This window comes from Ornithodoros turicata, chromosome 6, assembly GCF_037126465.1.
Source record: "Ornithodoros turicata isolate Travis chromosome 6, ASM3712646v1, whole genome shotgun sequence".
NCBI lineage: Eukaryota > Metazoa > Arthropoda > Arachnida > Ixodida > Argasidae > Ornithodoros > Ornithodoros turicata.
The window spans coordinates 19,434,504-19,451,101 of record NC_088206.1 but is presented as its reverse complement, the minus strand read 5'-3'; the positions used below and the strand labels follow the sequence as shown (position 1 = coordinate 19,451,101).

Here is a 16,598-nt window from a genome sequence, read left to right as displayed (position 1 = left end):
TATTTAGCGACTCTAGTTAAAGCGGCACTATAGCACAAAAGAATGTTACCTTGACGGCAATGCAAAAGGAACTGGATTCATCTGTTGCGTCATTAGTGGCATATGCGCGAACAAAACCAAACCGCTCTTTGCACCGTTGTGCCACAATGTGGGGACCCTATTGTCCTCTCCATACGATTTCCCCATCCATCGTGGGAGAAAGTTTGAGGAGACCTATGACAGACCGCACTGTAATGCCGCACTTCTCGAGGAGGAGCGAACAGCTAGGAAAAGCTCAGATAGCGATTTACTTCCCGCATAAATTATGAACGATAGAACGGATGAATATCGTAGGGCGCCTGAGTAGTAGCTCCCTCTGTGTATAGAGTCCAGTCACCCTTGGCAGAAGCGAACGCCGCAAAGCCACCATTTTGACGCCCACCCTCACTGTGCACGAATGCTGTGTTCAGTTTCGCGTACCTTGTGCTGGGTCACCAACATTTGTCTCTTGCTTATTATTTATGTTACTCTGATAAAATATCAATTTTAGATTATATATATATATATATATTATATATATTATATGTGAATTATATTATTTAAGATATAATTTATTTTATTTGTCTGTGCTTGTCTATCTGTTGCTTTACAATATACCGTTAAGTGGGTCACGTTGAAAGAAGACATGCATAAGATAAAGGTGCAATTTAACAATGATTCGTGTGATTTAACAATGGGTAAAAGTATAGTTTCAAAACATGCATCAGCGACGCATTTTATGAGCGATATGTGCATTTTTACAACAAGGTTGTCACAGAGCAAATAGTATATATCACTACAAACACAGCAACCGCCAAAAGAAGAAAAATCTTTAAATTTGGCCATATAGATGAAATTATGTTTCGAAGAAAAAATCCGTCGATATCGCTCCACATCTCCCGCCTTCATCACTTCATGGTCCTTGTGCAGGGCTGCGGCTTTACTGCAAGATTTTCAAGCAGATATATAAATCGCAAGAGCAACGCAATGAGCAAAAATGGTACAGGAGTGAAACAGAAACAAAATGTGGGAAGTTCTCAATATATACACGCGTTAATTTCTACAAAAAGGCGCACACTTCGGAGTTCCAACGAATCAGGAAAGAGAACGCTATCATTCTGAATGACGGATTTTTATGAGCGTCTTATGGAAGTGGAGTTCTGTGCTTAGGTCGTGCAGTTACCACGTTGGATTATAGCTTTGCTACTGCGTAGATACTTTGTAACAAACGACCCACACGACTAAATTCAATTTTTAATTAAAATTCTCATTTCAGCCTAGATATGCACTGTCTAGCTGAAGTTACGTCACATGCCCGTTATAAATTAAGCTGTATAGTTACTTCTCAAACCAATCATCAACAAGTTTCCGTCTCTTCAACAAAAGGGACATCCCTTCGGTTAGGGACGGGTCTTTGTTTGTTTCATCAAGATGGAAATATAACGCTACGGCACTATCTCAATTACAGACACATTTTACAGTTACATTTACCACGAGTGGTAGTTAGACCGAGCTATCAGTTACCTGTAATTCAGTTACTATTCAAGAGTAGGTACTTTGAATTAATGCCATTTGAAAGAAAAAAGTAAAATGAATCAAAGTTAAAAGGCTAGACGCTCTCGTAAAGGCGCTCGTACCAAAGTGGTAGCAATCGTGGTGGTGGTGATCGGGTCAGCTGCAAAAACAAAATTCACACGTGAGTTCAAACCGTGGCGAGAGTGAGCAACGTCCGCGTACTTGGAACCAAGACGGTTTCAAAGATGGATACGATCACCTCTTGAACTGGGGTGGAACCCTTTGTGCCTGAAACAGAGAAACGTCTTTTACCCAACGACAGCACGAGTGCAATAGACGATTTTAAAAAGATGCGCGCGCCACCAAGCGCGCGGCGCAAAGCAGCATGGGAACTAGGGACACTGCTCTGTCGTCTGCTTCGGTTATGGTTTACCCCTGCTGACGCTGCTGCTGCAGCGCAGATCGGGAATGTTGTTGTTCTTCATCTACCTCCGCCTCTGACCGTCTCGTAATGTTCCCTTGCGTGCCGCAGGTGGCGCTTGCTTCTCTAAAAAGGTCTATTTCTCTGCACATATTGCGTAGCAACACTCCTTGGTGCAGGTATGCTCTCAAAAGAGAACTTCACTACATAACAAAGTGAACCATTGTTTATAGTGTGTCCTGGTTTGAGTGCGAGGTGCTGGCCTTCTGCGAGCATAACGTAGATGCAAAGTGTCCTCAAAACGCCTATCGTTTTTAACAAATCAGGAAAGAGTAAAGTGCGGAGGCCTAACGAACAACAAAGAAAAACGGCAACACTCGAGTCTCACCAACTATTGTTAGGGAGTGACTTTTTCAGGTTAAACCCGATTCCGCCAGGTTATCCCCCCCCCCCGAACTGACCACCGACCAATTCGGGTTAAACCCGATTTCTCCCCGAATTCCAGTCACTACGAAATCCTCAAGTGACGTTTCCACTGAAGACGAACAAAGGTGGTCACGTGTAACCAGTGATGGCCACTAACTACTTCTACAGTAGTTTAACTATAACTACTAACTACTTCACAATGGAGTAGTTTAACTAGTAGTTCAACTACTTTTCAGGGGAGGTAGTTAAAACTACTTCTTTAACTACTGCAATGTATTTTAACTACATCTATAACTACTTAACGTTGTACATCAACACCAATTCCATTCGATAGTGTTCTTGGACACCTAAATATGAATCACAAGCAGTGATAGAAGTAAAGATTTAGTACATATGCCCGGCACAATTGCTCTGCACCTCCGTTCTCATCAAACAAGTAGCTCAAGGTAAGAGTCGGAAGCACAATCGTGCCGTAAAGCTTGCGGCAAAATCGGAAGTAGTTGGCGCCTGCAGCAACCTAACTACTGTAGTTAACTACTCGAAATAGTAGTTTAACTAGTAGTTGCCACTACATTTCTGCAAGTAGTTGATAACTACTTTTGAACTACAATCAGGTAGTTTAACTAGTAGTTTAACTACATGTAGTTAACTACTGGCCATCACTGCGTGTAACACATATAAGAATGGGTCAGTTATATTCCCAGCAATACAGCCATGTGTGTCAACACTTTCTATGCCTTCGGGGATTACCGCTGGAAGATCACGATACCGCCAAAAAAAAAAAAAAAAAGAGAGAGAGAGAGATTAGGAAAGGACCTAATAAACAAGAGGAGAAACAAAAACATCCGATAGCACAAGTATCGCCCGATTTCTCCCCGAATTACTGATTTAAAAATGGCGCCCGATTTTTACCCCCCGAATCTGAGAAAGGCATTTAACCCGAAAAAGTCTCTCCCTAGCTATTGTCCGCCTACTGATACCCAAGGTTCGATCGCAATCGAGAACGCCAGCAACCCGGTGGCAGGGTACACGCTGCTTATATATCCGCTACCCTCCGCAAGGGACGGCCGTGTGCTGAGATTTCCGCGCACATTAAAAGAACCCTCAAGTGAGTAAAATTAATGAACTGGCTGATCACGCGCGTCTTTCATTCTGCGATGAGATTTTTTTTTCATTTTTTTTCACTTTAGTGCCCCTGTAAGTCAAATTTTCAGAAATAAATTCCTGTTTAGATTTAAGTCATCCAGGAATTTACCACAAACGCACAGAACATGCGGAACATGGGCAGAAATACAAACAGCTTCGGCAATAGCTAGTGGCTTCGGAAAAAGAGAAAGTAACGTAGACATTCCGGTGCCATCTTACCATATCCGTGGATTCACACGAGCGACATTCCCCCAGAGGCCGAAGATGCGAAAAGCGTCATGGCTTTCTATTATCACGTGAGCGCGAGCGCTCAACGTCGTGTCTTCACGTACACTGCTCACCGTGGGGAATATCCTGCTACACAGCCACAAGCTATTCCGTAGCAGACGACAGGAAAACACGCTGACGGTGTCGTCTGCCAAGTGTCGTCTGCTAAATGCGCAGTACGCCACACCCTATATGCCGTACCGTGTGAATGCTCAACATAACACGGAACGGAACTTCGGCTCTGTGAGCAGTGTTTTCGCTTTTTCTTCCACATAGAATATTCCGTGAGGATGTCGCTCGTGTGAATACACGGTATGGTGCACGCTACTTACTGGTAGTGATTGTTCTTGCTTTCTTCGGAGCGCGTCGTCTTCGTTCTGCACGATTGTTTTGCATCGTAAAACGCATTCGACGAGGGAGCGTCACAAAAGGACGTGGATGCAAGGACACTTACTCGGCGGCCGTCGTGGCTTCGCAGAACTGCTGGATGCTAAAAAATATATATAATGATGGTAAGTTCCGCGAGGGCTACAATTCAACGAAATAATGGCAGTTGAAGAAAAGGCACTGGCGGTAGGATTTGAACCCGCACCTTCCGACTGCCGGTCAGAGATACTACCCCACTGCTGAATCCCGCTGCTGTCCCTCATTGCTGCTGTTTAATTGCCTCATCCACTGCAACGTTGCTAGAATTCGTTCCATAGATCTCAATTCTATGGTTGCCAATCTGTTAACACAAACGTGGCGAACAGCAGGAAGTACAAGTCGCCTAACAGATCTTCGGTGTGCTTTAGCTTCATACTTAAAGGATCGGGGAAGGACTCGAAAAAAAAAAATATATATATATATGTGACGTAACGACGAAGAGACCGAACTCACGCTCGTGCATGGTCACGATTATTCATTAAACTGATATTGCTCGGGACGGATGTTCCAGTGTTCATCACATATATATACACCAGAAGCAGTAGAGATTAGGGTTTATGAGTGCATCGCGGAATCCTTGTGCGCGAGAGACCATTCAATCGCGTGTCAGAAAAGTTGCTTCTCCGGCTGCCAGTCTGTGACGTCATGTCAGTGGCCCAATCGTAAAACGCGCGCCTTCTTTTCTCCATCTTTCTTTTTGCAGTTGTATTGCAGCCGTCTCGCGTCTGGACCGGTCCTTCTCGCAAGCAGACGACCCTCGGCATCCAATAAAAAGTGCTCCGCCGACATGACGTCACCACACGCGAGGAGTACCGAGGGCGAAATGGACCCCGCTGCGTGCATTCTTCTGAACTATTTTTTCGGGAAATTCGCGATTCCCAAATGAAATATTATGCGTGAATGTTCCTGAAGGTAGTATGTTCATATCACACACACACACAAAGAAAGAAATATCGTGTTCCAAGTGGCTGCTTCCATGCATGCTCCTGTAAGCTTATATCGGTACACACCGAGAGGACATGTCACACATTAATTTCCGGTTAACTTACAAGGCAGACGAGAAGGCGTCGGAGGCGTGTGCGGTACTGCAAAGTAATAGAAAAACTGCACCCAACTCGCACTGAGGCAACAGCGTAACCGTGATGTCTATACGAACAACTCTTAAAGAAGCAAAGAAATAATATCTAGCAGTGCTGGATACACAGTATCATTCATCAAACAATCCACCAGAAGACACCGTGGAAAATGTTTTCACCGAACGGTGCCTTGTTACCCGCACAATATAAGTTACAGAAACGTTCCCGGAAGATAAGCCACAAGTGGGGCTGCGTAACCTTGAAGGCCCGGCACGGTCCGCTGACATGGCGTAGCTAGAATCACTAAATAAGCTTCGCTTCAGAGTATCGACACTGAGGTCCAAGGGAGAGCAGGTGCGCCATCTTGTTTCCGCACCACACCGGTATCATCCCATTTGAGGATCAAAGACGGCTAACATAAAGAGCGGCGAGAAAGCAGGCGAGCTGGTGATAATTGATCTTCATAACGAACCCTGAGACTGGGGAAAAACACACTAAACAGGAGTCCTGTTTAGTGTGTTTTTTCCCAGGAAAAACACACTAGAGTCCTGCTTCAGAGTCCACACAGGAGTCCTGTTTAGTGTGTTCTTCCCCAGTCTCGGGGTTAGTTATGAAGAACGGCTAACATAACGCTCCCTGTGGGATAGACACGCTTCGCAATCATACACGCTTCGTGTATGATTGTTGTGTGATAGTCCATGTACTGTCAACCACAGCGTCCAGAGGATGTCAAGGTGAGCTCAAGGCCGTCAACCTTGATGAGCTGCTTGCAAACGAAAGGAACATTTCACTCGCGCACGATAGATGGCATCATGCGCTAAACTGGGCGTGCGCGTGGGTAGCGTTGCGTGGAAACAAAACGGCGCATGCTCGCTCTTGGAACTCAGTGTCGATACTCTGAAGCGTAGCTTATTTAGTGCCTCTAGGCGCAGCCAGGTGTCAGAAGCTCACAGTGGCTGCTGTTCTGCTTGCGGGGTTCTCTGCACGTCACGGAGTGACCTCAACCTCACACCTTCACTTGCGGAATCTCTGGATGGGATCCTAGAGGGTGCGCGAATGAAAGACCTCACGTGCTCCCATACGATCATATAAAGTGTCTCAAAGAGGCGTACGCATTAAATCAGCAGAGAGTATGAAGCCACTTGGAACAATGGCTCACCAGGAGTATGTCATGTGGCGAAGCTAGGTTTTTCGAGTGCACACTCTGCAGGTTAGTGTGCTATAAGCTCAGCGGATACGCGTATAGTTCAGAGTGGTACTTATTTCTCACTCCTTATTTCTTGGGACTGGGAGACCTACGCCTACCGGGACACTTTGCATTTCGATTACCGGTCACAAAAGGATGTACGCGGCACTTTCTTGCCAAAGCAGGTGAAATAACGATGTTGTTGTGTGCCTTGTTCGTGTGTTAGGAGGTGAAATTCTGTTTTCAGGTCTCTGTCAGTTATAGAGTAACTTAAACTTTATCTCCCGAACTCTATCAAAAGGTGGTGAGAAATCAGTGGGACAGAAACTCACCTCGAGTGGTGGTGATACTGTCCGTAGCTATGGGTGTATGAACGACAGAATGGCAGCATGATTAACGAGTGGTATTCGAGGCACCGAATTTATGGTACTTCTCTTACCGATACTGAACTCACCTTCGTCGTTCGTCGTCTCACGAACTGCAAAAGGTCACGTACAATGTTGTGGGAATCAAGTACAATCAAGTACACTGCTAGAACAGAACGTCACCACGTGGTTGGCTAGGAGAGTATTACGCGGTCAAGTCCTGTTTCAAAAGTGCAGCTAAGCTCTAAAAACAGAACTTCACAGCACAGCACTCCCCTAGCCAATCATCGTCACTCAGAATAACGTCCTTCTCTCTCCCGGTTTATTGAATGTGCGAGGATGAAACAAAAACCTTGTTCTCTTCTCGTAAGTCTCGTTCTCTCCTCAATTCAGGAGTGAAAGAAAAACTTCATTTCGAGATTATGAACGGGGAGTACGTTATTATCCTGTGTATTTCTTTGCATTGATTGTGCTATGTGGTCAAGTTCTGTTCTTTTTTTTTTAGAGTGTACCACCTCCTCACCGCTTTTCCTTTTTGGCAGCCGCTTTATCGTAGATGTCGCACCATGTCCAGTTACCGGAGCGGTACCGGTAATCAGCACTGCGTGCGGTGTTGTAGCACTGCTATGTGGTGTTGTGACCGTTCCGTTAGTTATATGCAGGGTAGTCTGCGTTAATCTAAGAAACTTTGTTGTGGGTCCTGGAATAAAGGCACGCGCGGTTCAGTTACCACCAACGTGTACAGTGAGTGCAGACTCTGTCATCTGCCGTCTCAGGTTCATGGTCAACAACACGCCTATACGCACGTATAATAAAGATATGGTGTAGACCTACCTGGCTTCTGAGTGTGCCCAAGATGGACAGTCTCTGTGCTTGAGACGACTCCCAGGGTAATGTCGGATGCTTCAGTAATGGTATCGTTGTCACTACCGGCGTCAGAATGCCATCCGTGCTCTCCTCTGTGCCCCGTGCGACTTCTGTTGGCTCGGGCTTGATCTTCCAGAAGAACAAAGTTAGCACGCCCTTAGTCAACCACCTTACCGAAGAATATCGTTCTGCTCCCTGATTGGTTAAAAACGGGAGGCGTGCGTCTCTCCGTGACACTTACGCAGATATATTAAGTGTCACCGAAAGGCGTACGCCCCGCGCTTTCCACATATCAGGAGTGATGATAACGGTATCGTTATGTGCGATGCTTCGCCTTCAACTGTGTGGCGACGCAGTTTCGTTTTAAGAGTGTAGCAGCGTCCAAAGCGCAATTCTTGCGCCAGTGCACATATAACATTCCCGGAGCAAAAGCTGAACGCCAATTTTAGCAAGGAACTCATGGAAGCACAAAGAAGGGACCATTATAGGAGTGCACTGTGTACATCACACCGACCCTCCACATCGTACACTCACCGCGTACTTCACCGCGTAGCACGCTGAGAGCCAACCATTGCCACGAATGATGGGGTTATATCGCTTCTGATTCGAAGAGAGAGGTGGGCGTACGCCTTTTTGTGGCAATTTGGATGTATGAAAATTGCCACAAAAAGGCGTACGCCCCCGCCTCTCTTCGAATCAGAAGCGATAACCCTATCATCCTTGGCAATGGTTGGCGCACAGCGTGCTACGCGGTGAAGTCCTGTTTTTAGAGTGTAGCCCTCAGAGCTTGTGGACATTAGCATCGTCAAACTCACCGGGAACCAACGCAGCAGGAATGCCCAAGGAGTCGTCGCCGTTTTCGTTGTCAATCATTTCCAAACCTGTGCGGGCGCGCAAAAAAGAAAGAAACTATAGTGGTGTTCAACTTAAGAAGGAAAAGAAATGTAGTCCGTCAACTATGCACGCCTCTGTAGATAAAGAAACGCAGTCGCGCGCTAGTAGAAATACTGCAGCGCCACCATGCGCCATCAGTAGGGGAGCGCACCTTCTGCCACGGCGTAGTGTCATACGGCCGGTCTTAACAGCCAATACGGAGGCAGAGCATGATGGATTACATTATCTGGCGCAAGAAGGGAGGGTGACCTCTCTGTGTCCATCCTATCCGCGGCGCAGTAATATTTTGAGAGCTGACGTACTAGTTTTTTTTACCATGGTTAAGAACGCGGAGGGGCAAGGACGACACACACACGGAGGCGTTCAACCAGCAACCGAATTTATTTGTACACACAACAGTAGTCAGGAAAGTCCCGGGAAAGTGTGTGTGTCGTCCTTGTCCCTCCGCGTTCTTAGTCATGTTCAGTCCCAATCAACACTATCTATACATTCTCGTAGATTTTTTTTCTCTTCTTAAGTCGAACACGACTGTAGAGGGCCACTTAAGAAGCAAATGTTTCTCCTCGCGGAATAAAAGACGCCGTTATCTTGACAAAAAAATAGAAGGAACAGGATTCATCGGTTGCTTCGTCCGTGATTTATGAGAGAAAGAAACCGTAATTTAAGCTGTCCATTTCTCTCTCCTCCTCAAGAAGAACGACAATGCGGAGAGGCTTCGGATTGGTTACCTAAAAGGGTCCTCCCTCGATGATTGGACAAATCGTTTGAGGAGACCAATGGGAGCCCGCTACGCATCGTCGGCCTTCTTGAGGAGGAGAGGAAGAGGGAAACGTAAATTGCGGTTTCTTTCGATCACAAATCACGAGTGATGCAACGGATGAATTCCGTTCCTTTTGTGTTCGTGTCAAGGTAACAGCATCTTTTCACTCCACGAGGAGCAATTTTGGCCCTTGGGTGGCCTTTTTCTCCTTCAACATTTACTCACGTTGCTCGCTATACATTTGCTACCTTTCTTATTTCTAGTCGTTTTATATTGCTGTCAGGGTAACGGCTCATTGCGTTCCGTTTAATTTTTGCGCGTTTGCGCACCTTGAGGAATCAGTACAAAAACAAACAAAAAAAAAACCGACGCGCTCCACCAATCAATCCTACCTTCAGCAGACGATGTCGCCCCTCCATAAATGAAATAACTGATAATGAGACTGCTCCCTACGATGAATGTGACGCCAAGCAGGACGAGGAAACAGTGCTTCAACCTTCGTGGTTCGTCCGTTATCCTGCAGGACATTAACGTGAGCTTCGAAGCGTTGCTCTTCATGTGGCTCATCGGAGAAAAAATATAATAATACGTATATAAATTCGTAGATGCACTAAATGGGCTACGAAAGACCTCATTTCAAGCCACATATACCTCTTACTACCATGTATAAACATGAGTAGCACTCGCGGTATATCGTCGTTCTCTTCCTTATACATGTAAAAAAAAAAAAAAAGACATAGAAAAGAAGACACGGATGCATTTATATTGGAACCATGGACTCATGTCTATTCTTTTTTTAGGTTCGTTATTTAAAAGTCTCTAATGTAAAGCAACAAGCAAACAGCTTTCGTGTTTGGTGTAATTTAAGAACTTGCTGGTTATCAACACCTCGCAACATAGCACGCTCCGAATATTTTTAATTTATTTTCAGTGCTGCGATAAAACCGGTTAGCGGCGACAACTTCTGTGAGAAAAACGCTCATTTTAGCGGGTGACACTGGAGCTCATGTATCGATATATATATTTTGTTTTTCTTGTGGTTTCGGTTTCCACGCGGCGCGCCGTAGACGTCGCTGCGCAACGCCCAGTGTTTTATACATGCAGTGCAATTTCACCGCCGTATTGCATGGGCTTCGCGATGTTGGAGTCTATTTCGGCACAGTGTTGCCCGCAATTTTAAATTTTGATCTTCTAACGAACTAGGAGTGGGATTGGGACGAAAATTGTAGTAAATCGACAGTGAATGAATTCTTAGTTTGACTCTTGTATTTTATAAAGCAGTCGAGAGAAAGCACAGACGCCTCATGACATAATATTTTTTCCAAACTAGCGGCATGGGGGCGTGATACTTTTGCGGAAAGAAATGTACCAATGCGGATGCCACGACCGCAAAATTCTTCCAACCCATTGTGCAATGGCCGACACTTACTCTGGAGGCGCAGGTCGGAGAAGCGCAGCTGGAAATTGAACAAAACATCATATTAGGAGTGGGTCGACTTAGGTCGAGGATTAGAAGACACATAGAACTTAGACATTCAGTCAAAAGAACTAGTACTGGCATCACAGGGGAGTCAGGCAAGCAGACGACACAAACATGCACGCCGACCATGAGACGCTTTTGTAATACGTGACTGTTTAGCTCTGACTATATCAATGCATCCGCAACGCAGAATGACCCATATTGCGACTTTGCAGTTGTAGTTCAGCTACATTGCTGCTCTGCATCTGTTTTACTCTTATGTGGTCTTCCTTAAATATTTGAAGTAAGTGAACCCTCGTTAATATGACCCCCGATAATCTGACATACGCGCTTTACGACCGTACTCCTGGGGAACAATGCAGTGAAACCTCTGCAAATCCCCCCGTTAATATGACAATTTCGCATTATGAAAATTTTCGGGAACGACCATGGTCATAATAACGAGGGTTCCGAATGCTGCTGAAGACGAAGGTCGAATATCAGAGGTGGCGCCGCTTCAAGGTTTCCCAGTAGTAGCAGATGAGGTCGAGTTAACTACCACCAAGAGTAACCAGCGCACCATTAGTAACGGCAGCCTGCATGTTTCTTTCAATAATGTGATATGTTGGCGCAAGTAATTAAACAGATAGGACTCTTATATTAATGGTTCAGTGAATTCCACTCCTGGTTTAATTAGGTGTGCAGGTGCAGTGTAAGGTGTAAGTAGTTTACTGGATGCCTTCAAAAGTGGACTTGGCATTAAAAATTTTTACTTTGAATATATGGAGTGCCTGAATATATATACAGCAAAACCCGCGGATAGCGATATCGCGTATAACGATATTCCTTGTAAAACGATTGTTCATGATTTTACCGTCAAAATATACAGTACATTGTTTCTATGGGGAAACGACTCGCCTATAGCGATGGAGACCGCGGTTCCGAGTACTCGTATAACGATGTTGGGCGCTGTCCCGCGCGCGTAACCTCGCGGCGAAAATCGCCGCGATAAGATACAGTAGAATCTCGATGATACGAATATCACGGGGTAGCGGAAAAAATTCGTATAATCCGAAATTCACATCAAAAGAATTAAACCAAAATAAATATTGAGGCAAGAAAATAGACAGCGACTGTGCAATTTCCAATACTGTCAGTGAAAGAGGTAGGTGGTAACGCTTTTTTGTCTCCGTATTTGGCCAATGCTGCTCAAATTCGCGAGATGATTCAAAAGGCCTAGCACATGCTTTCCGCCCGCGAGTTGCGCGACAGTGTTCTAAAGCGAGCTTCACTTAAAGCACACAGGCGTTAGGTGAAGCCGATTTGCGGAATGGTGACGTGTAGTGTTGACAGAAGTTGTCCTGCTATGTTCCCTGGTTCCCGCCACGAGTTCTGATCGCTGCTTTCCCAAGCCAGTGCGATGTCACAAAGCTTCGCGTTTTTTTAGCATCTGTTTCTTTTTCTTTTGCTACACGCGGGGTGACGCGTGACTTTCCGGGGACGTGCTATTTACGTCATCCCTCGTTTAACGATGTGTCCCGTTTAACGATGGGAATTCGCGATTACCGTCAATATCGTTATTCGCGGGTTTCACTGTATTACCGAAGAACGTCGTCGTTTGAACCGTAGCTCACGAATGAAATGTGTTAATAAAAATTGGTTAGGCATAAATGATACCATGTTGCTGTTTGTACATGTCGCGATGCATGTCGCATTACGCAGGGTTTGTAGAAAATCACTTGTTTCTTACCATGGTATCTGTCGTCTGGAAAGAGACATTGGTGAATGTTGATGATGGAACCATGTGCGAGCATTGGGTGAGGCGTATTAAATACATAACGTTAAAACGCTAACACCCTCCAGTGCTGGGACCATGAACAAGGACAGATACAACACGGCTCTGAACGTATTCACGTCGCCCCAGCACTGGGTTTTAACCGCAATGTTTTACCAAACAATCCACATTTTTACTTTATTTCGCATCAAGAACACTACAGACAGTTCAGAGTTGTACGTAATTCGTTACAAGTAATTCGTTACCCAATAACCAGTTACTTTTTTGGTAACGAAGTAACGACCTAGTTACTTTTCTAAAAATTGTAACTACTAACGTATTCAGTTACAAAAATTCGTAACTCGTTACTCACGTTACTCGTTCCTTTCTTTCGTTTATACTCGGCTTCAACCTGGACGACATGGTAAATTACTATGTGGAAATTTCCGAAATTCCGTGCGCTTCAAACACGAGGCGACCTGGCCTGGATGTTCAGCTCCTGGGAGCCTCTGGTCGACAGTCATTCTTTTGTTGAGTTCTAAGGTGACCGGGATGACGAATGCCGAAACGCGTTCCGATCAAGTCATTGACCATGAAAGCATTCTTGGAAAAAGACCCTGGATTTTTGTTTGTTTGTTTGTGTGTGTGTTATGTCCCAGCTGCTGCCAATGGTTATGCTAGAGTAACTAAACTGGCGTAAACTCGGATTCTGAGATGGCATTGTCATCCTTTGTTGATTCGTCGTGTTATTGTAAAGCGTGTTCACGTGGCTTGGACGACGAGATCCCGGGTTTATTATATGCAGCTCGTCTGTGTCATTAGCCTAGCAGCGTATCCCGGGAAGAAACCTTAGTCCTTGTATTTTCTCTCCCACCTCCACACTTGTGGGCTGCATTGAGGATCACGGGTTGGATTATAAGATGGCACAGATGATAATCAAGTCAGTGTGGCTTGGGTTGGGGTTCAGGGTGAAGGCGGCAAAAGGTGACGGGAATGCAGTACTTTAGTGTCTTCTTTGCCTTCCCAAACCAAAATGACGCAGTACATCCCACACGTCGTATTGAAATTTGCAGAAGCGTGCTCAGGTAAGCGTCTTCAATATTTTTGTTAGCGAGAGCAGTTACCGCATCTACCGAATACTTTGTGGAGCTACACTCTTAAAAATGAACTTCACCACATAGCACGCTCCTAGCCAACCATCACCCCGAATGACAACGTTCTCGCCCTAGATTTGTTGAAAACGGGAGGAGGAGCCTATTTTGTGCCATTATGCACGGCACAAAATAGGCTCCTCCTCCCGTTTTCAACAAATCAGGGGCGAGAACGTTGTCATTCGGGATGGTGGTTGGCTAGGAGCGTGCTATGTGGTGAAGTTCATTTTTAAGAGTGTAGTGCCGTGTAGAGAGGAGGTATCCCGAGAACTGTGGCTGATTGATGGTTTACAACGGGGGAGGGGACATGTTTATTAAAAAAAAGGAAGGAATCATGCAAAGAGCCACCGTATACAACGGCTTATAGACGTTGATGCGGCGTTTACCAGTTCACATAAACGTAGAATTGCGCAGACGTCGTGTAACCTCCTGTAGCAGTGGTGCAAAAATAAGGGTATACAGGCAGCTATTGACCTTGAATTTACAGAGAAAAAATGGAAGTCTGATTACTAATCAGGCGCATCCTATTTCCAATACATGCATCAAACAAAGATGGCTGTATTTGATGCAGCCATTTTTCACAGCAAAGAGTCTCCTTAGACGGGTTAGACAGATAAGGAGAACAGGCATAATGTGTACAAGGCTGAATACCCCCGAAACTTCCTGCATTTACTGTACTGCAAGGGATACACTCTGCCTACTCACAGCGCGATCTATGCACTGTATAAGAAAAATTTCAGTATTTTTACTGCACAATTGACTGCTAACTTTCTTGCCGGAATATGACCTATATGCTGCACAATACCCGTTTGAGGTGCACACTGCACAGATTTCGCAGTTTAATATCCCTTTAATGTAAGTGGCTCTCTTTTCGCTTATGAGAGCTGTGCAGAGTGCAGCCCAAACGAATTTCTTGCAATAACTAGGTCACAACACACAAATTGGCAATAGAGCTATAGCAGTCACTTGCGAGTAAAATTATGGAATTTTCTTAGTGTGGTCTTTACGTTCTGCCTTCTGATATGACAAGTTTGAAATATGCGACATAATGTGCAAAATTAGCGTGAAGCAGTTTCTTACCGTAAGAGTCGGTCATCGTGAAGGACGCAGACTCTGCAAAAGAAAGCTCTTAATCGTATGGTTTGCATCTACAACGCTCTTCGAGAAACACGATAGATGAGACCGTGAAGCACCAAGAGAAAATCTAACCATTCATTTTGCTGGAGTTTGTAGAATAAGCAGTGCGACTACGAGGCCTGCTTCTTCTTCTTCCTCCCTGTCTTTGTAGTCCGGCGTTTGGGGGCCAGTTGAGAACAATCAGCCTCTTCGTCACTTTCTTCTTATGGCGAATTCGAATGGTCATTTCGGAGCAACTTTTTTTGCCAGATCTCGAGCAGTCATGTTCGCTTGGTCAAAATGAAGCAAATCTCGCATGTTCGCGTGGCGCTTTCGGAGCGCTCGGAATTTGCTAGCTAGCACTTTTTTTTGCCCGGTCTCAAAACGATCGAGCAGCAGATTGCTCAACTGTATCCGGTGTCGTCACATCCGCACTGCAACGGTGGCGAGTGCCCTCATTGGCCCGCATGTTGAAATCACGTGGTTTAGCAGACGACAAAACTCGAAGACGGGCGACCGCGATGCACCAAGCGTGATCCAAGTGCCTAAAACCGCTAGATTCCTAGCAATCATGTTCGGGTGGCAATGGTCACGTGATCCAGCTCGGTCGCCGACCTAGCAATTTCCGAGCGCTAGGCCGTGTTGCAACTAAATGACCACCCGAATTCGCTATTAGTCGGTACACGTGGCTTATCTTTACATGGCATCTTACGCATGGCTTATCTTTACCAATGGCTGTGTAGACCCCATAATTTTCGGGCAAGTAGATTTAATGCAATTTTGTAACACGTTAGGCGAAACACCCTGCACGTGCTGTCACAACAACAAGCAACAACAACAACAATGCAGAAACTTTTTTAGCTGAGAGGTGCATTTTCCATGGTCCGTTCGTCTTGGAGTCAAACATCTTTCCCTACCTTTTACCCATAATGCCACTGAGAGTGACAGTACCGTACAGTGGTACTGTTCCTAGTATTCTTTTGTTCCAGGTACATGTTCATCTCTTCACCTGCCTAATAGGGATTACCCACTTATATACTTGTTCCGGAGAAATATATGCTATGTGCTCTTCTAAAGAAAAAAGTGCATCACCTAAATGCGTCCTTCAGTTCATAAACAATACTGGGCTAAAAGCAAAAGTATTTTTATCACCCTGTAATGTGATGAACATTACTGGTATACAATTGTCAGCCCATTAATATGTCCAGCGTTTTTTTTTTTTTTTTAATACGACTCCTTATGCTATTCCCAAGCCTCACATGAGCCAACAGTTCTTGCGGAAATGTTCATGTATATAATTGCCTCACGGAATACTTCGAGAGAAACTTCATAGTTTCATCAAGTTTTGAATTGTATTACGCGGAAAGCCGGTCAAAACATACTATACGGTATAGTGCAATGTTTGTCTAGCAGCTTTAAACGTTTGCCTCTATGCTCACAAATCACAACAGAAGTTGGTTGGTCGTAGCACGTGCTTTCGTTAGGTATCGTATGGCACAAGCCTTTAATCACTGAAGTGTACATTAGAACGTGAGAAAAACACTTGCGACGTTGACGTAGCACAATCTCACACAGCCTAAACGAACGGATAAAACCATAAAAAACTGATAAAAACAGCTTCATAAACTCTCCGGCATGCATGTTTCACCGTAAATTTACTTCTCTGATCAGGTCTCATTAAGTGCACGTGGGTGATGTTTCTGGGGCGAAGTCTAGGACACGACTCACGCG

General features: G+C 45.1%; 1 protein-coding gene across 2 annotated transcripts; it reads right to left on the bottom strand.

The window, feature by feature from the left end:
* Nucleotides 1–738: 738 nt before the first annotated feature.
* LOC135397705 (uncharacterized) lies at nt 739–15,039 on the bottom strand. Of its 2 annotated transcripts, XM_064629311.1 has the most exons (16): nt 14,961–15,039; nt 14,832–14,864; nt 12,577–12,591; nt 10,797–10,824; nt 9,760–9,884; nt 8,529–8,594; nt 7,681–7,842; nt 7,370–7,546; nt 6,936–6,959; nt 6,814–6,840; nt 5,269–5,304; nt 4,248–4,283; nt 4,126–4,170; nt 1,756–1,821; nt 1,656–1,693; nt 739–961 (listed from the first exon to the last, which is right to left on the bottom strand). In XM_064629311.1, the coding sequence occupies exons 1-16, from the start codon at nt 14,965–14,967 to the stop codon at nt 959–961; spliced, it is 888 nt and encodes a 295-aa protein (XP_064485381.1). In that variant the 5' UTR covers nt 14,968–15,039; the 3' UTR covers nt 739–958. The 2 variants fall into 2 exon arrangements, with proteins under 2 accessions (XP_064485381.1, XP_064485382.1); XM_064629312.1 differs by lacking the exon at nt 6,814–6,840.
* Nucleotides 15,040–16,598: the final 1,559 nt, after the last annotated feature.